An 8,036-nucleotide genomic window follows, 5' to 3' on the forward strand; every position below is an offset into this window, starting at 1 on the left:
TTAGAAGTTTCACATTGTTTATCACCATGTCTGAAAATAACAAAGCATCTGAAAATACAGAAACACTTTGAAACCGTTACATGGGAGTGATCATCATTCTGGTGGCTTTGGCTGAGTAGGGGGCAGGTCCTTTCCAGGTGAGCCAGTGAAGACCTGAAGACCAACCAATGTTATCCCCCTTTGGATGCCAGTTACCATTCAGATTGGCAGAGCCGCACTTGCTGTACCACCAGCCACCACTGTTGAAATCAGTGCATCTATTTGTAGCAATATCACCAAAGAGGCAAGGGTTGCAGCCGTCACTGTCATGGTCAAAGGTGCTGAAGCCATAGCCATTTTGGTCGACGCCGGGATAGGCTCCTCGGATAGCATCACCTTAAGACAGAAACATTGATCAGTGTTCAGTGTTCAAAAAACAGACTGACTGTGCTGCTGACCCAAAGCAAACATGGTCAGTTAATGGTGCCATTCCAGTTGTGAAAAAATGGGCAACTAGGATCTGTCTTTGCTCCTACAATGGACTGCACCATGAAATCCCACCCTTTTGTAACCATACTTTAGTTGGCTATTCCATAGCAAAGCCGCAGTGTACATGTTCTTACCTGTTTACATAGTCACCAAGGACAAAAAGTTGTAATATATCTTCTCTTCCGTAACACTTTTTCAATTATTAGTTGTGTGGTATACTTGAAAGAAGAGACGAAGGACTAGGAAAATTGACACTTTACAGACCTAAACATAAGATGTGTGTCTAGGCTTGTTGTGGCAAAAAACAAAACCAACAAAATTCTAAAACTGGATGAAACTACATGCACCACAAGACAACGTCTGTAGATCTTTTTCGCATTGTTCTTTGTTTTTTTGGTCACACAGTAGAAAAAACTGCTGAATAAATTATATTTGTTTTTCTAACCTGCTCTCTTGCACAAACACAACAGTAACAAAACTGCATAAAGAAATATGCTAAATTCAACGAAAGAACCCTTTTTTTACCGAACAAGGCTTTACTCTTCTTTCTCTGCAGTTTTACTTACAATGATACCCTTTCATGGGTGAGATGGAGCAACGTAACAAAAGTGTGTTATGTTTTTTAGAGTATAAACAAAAAAGACGGCTAAAAAGCGTAAAGAAGACCATCATGGTCTACACATGTGGTGTGTGTGAATGGCAAGAATTTTAATTTTGAGGTTTTTGTATTCAAAAAATATATCAGAATATTTTTTCTATGATCTTCATGTAAGGATGCATCCGTACCTGCGGTTCCACTGTATCTGCCAACACTCAGTCTGTAGTTTGTGCTCTCATCTCCCACCCTGAAGTCTTCATACTCAGCATAAGCACTACCCCCTTCAAAGTCCCACAGGTCCACTCTCAGTTTCCACCTCTTGGATTTGTCTTTGGTCATAGCAGAAATCTTCTCCAGACCGAGCCAGTGATCCCCTGAAGGAATCAGGACAAGCAAAGTTTATGTAGATTATTTTACACTTTACTGAGAAATGATCGTACCCTGTTGTTCATTTTACACAACATCCAATTAGATCTGAATTTGACACATTGTAGCTGAGATAGTTTAACATAATAAAGTTTTTTTTTTACATACATGAAGCAAATCCAAATCCATTTTTATATGCTGCCCATTCCCTGTCGAAAGTCACAGCTCCTCCAGTACGCTTCTGGATCACTGTCCAGATTCCATTTGTACCCATCTCACAGTAAGCCTGTACAGGAACAGATGAAGAGATTTAAAATTGGTGTCCCATTTGTTTTCATGGACCTGTGTGTGTGAAATGTGTTTTCCACATTTGATCTTTCCCAAGGAGCGGTGTGCAACACACACACCCACTAGGCACAGACACATCTATTACATATCTAAATCATGGCTATTTCAAAGCTCACAGCTATAGATATGCATCATGCATCTGATAGACATCAATTCATAGAGGTCTAATGCATGTCGCTGTTTAGAACTCTAGCAACTTTGCCACAGCTGATTGCTTCTATCATGCCTTGTGCGTTGCTTGTGTCCCACTGGACAGAAGATGTCTGTTTGATAACTAGACATTTACAAAATATGTCTACTAGTTATCTAATAGACATGAATGGCGATTCTTGATTATATTACTCTATTAGAATTCTACCATTAGTGTTCAGCATATAGAGGTCTCCTACATATCTACTTGTAAACTTCTATTTTTAAAATATTTTTATATGTCTAGTAGAAAACTCTTTAAAAATACAATAGATATAAATACAAAAGCGAAGTCAATAATGTTTTTATCATTGTGATTTTAGTCCACCTTCATCCTTTTTCTCCTTTTACTATCAAACATAGACATGTCAGAGAAGTCCTGTAGACAATCAACAGTAGATGTTCATTAGACATCCTGTGCCTAGCGGGCAGCTGCGCTCGATAACCATTTGGTGGTTGAACCCCCCCAATCCAACCACTTTATGTTGAGTGTCAAGCAGGGAGGCACTGGGTCCCATTTTGAGTCTTTGGTATGACTCGACCTGGATTTAAACTCACGACCTTCCAGTCTCAGGATGGACACTCTACCAGCAGGCCACTGAGATGGATTTATTCAAGCTTTTATCAAAAGATATCTTACAACAGGAATGAAGCTGATTTTAACTGTAGCTTCAACATTTACTGTTGACAGGATCTCAGTTTTCCTCATTTTGATTTGTTAAGCAACTTCTAATTAGCAAACTAGATGGAGCCATAGATGGAGAAAACCAATGCAGAAGAAGAAGTTAAGAACCTTCAGCTTTTTTGTTTTCTGCTGGGTTTTCAAAATCCAGGAATGAAAAAAAAACCAGTCCTATAAATATGAAGCATCTTCCTTGATGGTCTTTAAGGACTTAGCAGTTAACTTTTACTACACTGCATTGCTGAATAGGAGGCATAACGTGTTTTACCTGAAACAGGAACCAGATTAAAGGTGGCTGAGAGATTTTTTCCTTTTTAAAATCAATTACCTTCTGCATTTACAAACTGATTTAGCTGGTATATCCATGACAGACTTACTATTTTAAATGTTTGACACTGTTAGTGGGGCAGGTTATCTCAGTATTTCATAAGAATCTTTCACTTGGTGATACAAGCACCAAACTTGGCACAAATGACATTCAGAACATACATTTTGAGAAAAGAACGTTAGCCATCAGAAAATTCGAGATGGCTGCCAGTTTTCAAGATGGCTGCTGAAGCAAACCTGACAAATCTCAATTTTTGAAGAGGACTCTGATTAACACAATTTCTTTATGGTCCAAAAATGAAATGAATGTTTTCTCATATTATAAAGCCAATTATGCCTTGAAAATGTCAATGTGGCCAACATTTTTCAAAATGGCGGCTCATAGATTACTGTATATAGTGATGTTTTTAAATATGACCTTGCATGTTTCTATGCTCTGTGGTGAAAAAGTTTACATGTCCACTGCCAATTATTTGTTACATCAATTTAGTTTAAAATTAAAGCTTTTGGCTTTTGATACCTTAAGAGAGTGATGTCAAAGCACGACCAGGGCACACTGGTGACATCACTGCTGTGAAACTCAGCATGGGGTTCAGCGTCAGCTTGTAGTGTACTAACTGTAGATGTAGTTACTAACTGTTGCAGTGGTAAACTAACTTAAGACAGTAGTATCCATAAGAGTCCCAAATGCTATCTAATTAGCCACTTATGCATCTCAACTAGAATTGTAGTTAATTGTAGTGTAGTTGTTAGATAGCCGCACTTGAATTGACAGGGTGTGCCAGCGCGGGAGAGCTGAGCCAAGGGTAACGGGGCTTTAGTTACCTGGAAGGTGTACAGATCGCACAGGATCTAAATGGCGTTGGATGAACAATCTGGCTAGGTGTAGAGCAACAAAGGCCTGAATCTAGTTGTATCCTATACTTCAATGTGCTTTTATTTTTTTTACAGTTAAGCGGTAAAAGGATAGCCCCTTGGCCTTCAACTGTATAAGCAAGATGTCTGCGAATGACCCATTGAGTAGTGGAGCCAAGACTGCCTGGGGGAAGTTTTGCCTTTGTCAGACAGACACAAAAGAGGAGTTGAAGTCTCCTCCAACACGATATAAGTGTAGTTCTTCAGAGCTTCAGAACTGCGGCAAGCCATGACCATGCAACTGAATGAGAGGCTCAATGAATGTGCCCGTAACCTCAATGATGGTAGACGACTGGCTCTGTTGAGTGGTGGAGACGTGGTGGCCTTAGAACTGAAATACCATTGCTCTTGCTTGACTGCTCTGTATAACAGAGAGAGGGCATTGCTCAAAAGAACAAAGAAACACTCGAGTCATCCCAAGAAAAAGATGTTTTTCCTTTGGTCCTTTCTGAACTCCTGACCTATGTCATTGAGAAAAGATACAGCACTAGAGCGACTAGAGCAGTTTGGGACAGACATACCTGATGTGAACTCTACCAGGCAGAAAGAAAGGCTGAAGTCAGAGATACCTGGACTTGTAGCATACAAGAAGATGTACTCCTAGCATTTGACAAAGACATTGGCCCAGTGTTGTCAGAAGCATCTCCCTACACTGATGCAATCATCCTCGCCAAAGCTGCTAAGATATTGCGTAAGCACATGGTGGAACACAAGTGTATGAGAATTCAGTGTACAATTCCTTTCCCTCAGCTTTGTTTCAGTTCGTCTGTATGATTGAGCATGGGGCTGACATAAAGTCTCAGATCAGATTTGGGGCAACTACAACTGATCTGGCAATGGCTTAACTCCTTCAGTACAACTGCTTTGCCAAGTACAAAGAAGGTGCTACCACACAAAGGTATTCTAATGAAAGGGAGACTCCACTTCCAGTCTACATTGGGATGTCTGTTCATGCTAAGACCAGAAAAAGACATCTCGTGGAAATGCTGCATACCCATGGTCTAAGTATCCCATATGATCGAGTGCTCGACATATCAGCCCAGCTAGGAGATGCAGTTGTAAGTAAATATGTTGAGGAAGGTGTGGTTTGTCCCCTCAAGTTGAGGAAAGACCCTATGACTCACTTCCACCAACTAGTGCATCTCTGGGTCAGTATGTGAGACGATCTGCATTCCAAGCTGCTTGCATATGGGACCACTCAACACTATGTACAATGTAATCTGAAAGCCCTGGCAACTGAGTCTGGCAAAAAAAAAGGTGAAGCCTGGGAAGTTCTTCGGTCAACCCTCCCACCCATTGCTCAGTCCTGCCAGCAGCTGACAAAATGTCGTTGCACAGGTGAATGTCAGGGACCATGCAAATGTTATCGCTACACCCTGAAGTGCACACAACTGTGTAGCTGTAAATGCAAAGAGTAAAACAATGATTCAGGCTACATTCAAGCAAGTCAGTTAAGTTTGTCATAGTAACTTGTGCTTCTGTCACGACAATTTGAGATACCACATCGGTAACATCACTGAGACAGTGCTAGTTCAAATAATTGTCATCATATCACTGAAACGGTTAATGATATTGAAATTTTGATTGCAGAACTTGATTCTTCGTGTCAAAAAACATATATTTTGATGTATTGTCAGTGCAAATACTGTTTCATACTGGTACGAATGGCGGCCATCTTGAAAAATAGTGGCCATTTTATTTTTGAAGTTGGCTAACGTGCTTTTCTGAAAGAGGAGGTTCTGAAGCACCTGTGTACCAATTTTGGTGCTTGTATCACCAAGTGAAATATTGTTTCAGCAATCTGCCCCACTATGTTGCCTCATTAACATTTCATCTTCTCTTGTCTCTAAACTCTGAAATCTGTCATACAAGGAAAAAAAATCACAAACTGCAATAAGAAGTCATATTTGTTACCTCAAAGCTGAACCTGAATCCTTCAGGTTGGATGCTGTAAACCCCACTGGCTCCATTTGATGAAAAGGTCCGAATGTAGGAACAATCGGGTGGTCCAACTAACAAGAGAAAAAGAAACGATATCATGAACAGTTACAGTTCATGATATCGTTACAGTTAAAAATTCTTTAACAACTTGTTCTTTACCTGCATTTACTGATCCACTCTTTATTGATATAAATGAAGAAAAACAAGAAAGGATTAGTGTTAATCTATGGATCAACAGTTATTTACACAACATACGTATTTAGCTTTCTTTACCCCAGTCTGCATGGAGAAGATCAAGAGGAGAGCTAACATGAGTTCAGACCAGCCGAGGAGACCTCCCATCTTGACCTGGGTTCAGGAGAAACACGTCTGTCTCACATGTTACAGAGCAAACTTTTCTCAGACGTTTAAAACAGTTATAATGAGATTGGAAAAGTCAAACTTATTTAAAAACACAACTTTTGAACATTATGGAAACCCATGCATTTTACTAAGTTGTCTCCTGAAAACCTGTTGGTTATAACCTCACAGTTCACAGTCAACACATACCTGTTTGCTGTGTAAAGCTTGAGTCGCAGCTCAAAGTCTCAGGACAAACAATGTCTTTTAAACTGTCTGGAGTGCCACACCTCCTTCCTCATCACTGTGAATGTCCTCATTCCTGTTAGGTCAGGCTGAGTTTGAGGGAAGTGTGAGCATCTGAAGCCTCCACCTATCCTCTGAGCAAAACACTGACTTTTCTTGACCTGTGGTGTGCAGATGAGTTTCTCCACGTTTAGGTTATGACTGCCCAGAAGGACATTTCTGCTTCTTGGACATCGCTTTCCTAGCTGCACCTGCCTGACTGAACGACATTCCAGGACAAACCCAAAGAAAGACTCATGTTTTGTTTTCAGTCTAACCCTGAAGTCAGACATTTTGGGGTGACGGCTAACAGAAAGTCAAATTAACCCTTTAACAGTGGCGCTTTATCTCTGGTGTTGATGCTCTTTGAATCATCATGATTAATCAACTGTTTACGCAATTATTGTAACTCCAATGGACTCTGAAGCAGTCACTTTTCACTGATATACAACACTTCTCACAACTTTCGACCAACTGGCCTGAGGTGGAGTCTTTAAAACAACAGAAAACAGGAATTTTCACAAAGCAGCCAAAGAAAGAATACTCCTGGCCTGGCTGTGGGGTAATCATCAGGCTTCACCTGCACCAAAAATGGGGGGGTTTAGGACTGACCAGCCAAACCCAACGCTGAACCAGAAAGACAAAAGAGACTGATTCATTCTTTAGACTCTATTGCCTGGAAGAAGAATCTCAACAGTTATTTGTCCTGAAGATTTTGTGTTACAAGAGAAAGGTTGGGCAAAGATGATTGTCTCTCAACAGGTCAAGCACCTGCTTCATCTAGAATGGTATGGCCTGGATCTCTTACCAACTGACCACATTAACATTACAAACCAACAGCATTCTGGCTGGAAGGCAGCTGACTTAAAAGCTTTAATATAACAATTTAGGAAACCTTTAAACACAATTAAATCCAGGAGAAGAACACCAACTAGCAAATGTTCATCTATACTGAAGCCAGTTCCTCCACTTTCAGTTTGCACAGAAAAGTGAGAAAGTTTTGACGCCCCCTGTAGAAAACCATGGCCATTGTGTTAAATACTTTAGAGCTACAAAATCTACAAAATGCAATCATGATCTAAAAAGGGATTCTCAGAAAGGCGTGTTACGCTTTGGGGACACGTTGTTCTTTAGTATATTTAACATATAAGATAATTTACATTTTTTATAGTTCTAAGTCTTTTTCTATAAAACATTTTTTCTAAAATCCCTTCATTACGTGAATTTTGTATGAAGTACCATTTCCCACTTTTTTTTGTACCCAAATGCCAGACTTTATTTCTACCAACTTGAATCTCCAACAGTGAAGTCACAATTTCTTTATCTGCAGAAATGTGAATCGACAACAACTTTAAGAAAAAAAATGTGGTAACGCTTTATAATAAGAGTCCTCAATAAACTATTTATAAGACATTAACAAGCACTAGAAATGTTTTAGTAAGCTGCTTATAAGTACAGTAATTTGCATTTGTGTATGTCTTACAACTGACTTACAAATTTAAATAAGCTGTTTATAGATGCATTAACATATTCCTTAATAAACTACTTATAAGACATTAACAAGCATGAGTAATGTGG

The 8,036-nt window shown here is 39.6% G+C and overlaps 1 protein-coding gene across 2 annotated transcripts; it reads right to left on the reverse strand.

The window, feature by feature from the left end:
* Positions 1–6,483, reverse strand: LOC101160208 (angiopoietin-4). Of its 2 annotated transcripts, none has more exons than XM_078941659.1 (7): positions 6,384–6,483; positions 6,108–6,182; positions 5,994–6,012; positions 5,808–5,905; positions 1,601–1,718; positions 1,255–1,440; positions 1–375 (listed from the first exon to the last, which is right to left on the reverse strand). In XM_078941659.1, the coding sequence occupies exons 2-7, from the start codon at positions 6,174–6,176 to the stop codon at positions 77–79; spliced, it is 789 nt and encodes a 262-aa protein (XP_078797785.1). In that variant the 5' UTR covers positions 6,177–6,182; positions 6,384–6,483; the 3' UTR covers positions 1–76. The 2 variants fall into 2 exon arrangements, with proteins under 2 accessions (XP_078797785.1, XP_078797786.1); XM_078941660.1 differs by having other exon boundaries at positions 6,108–6,203; positions 6,384–6,410.
* Between the last annotated feature and the right edge of the window lie 1,553 nt (positions 6,484–8,036).

The sequence above is a fragment of the Oryzias latipes genome, chromosome 23 (assembly GCF_053564925.1).
Source record: "Oryzias latipes strain Hd-rR chromosome 23, Olatipes_Hd-rR_3.1".
NCBI classification, from domain to species: Eukaryota; Metazoa; Chordata; class Actinopteri; order Beloniformes; family Adrianichthyidae; genus Oryzias; species Oryzias latipes.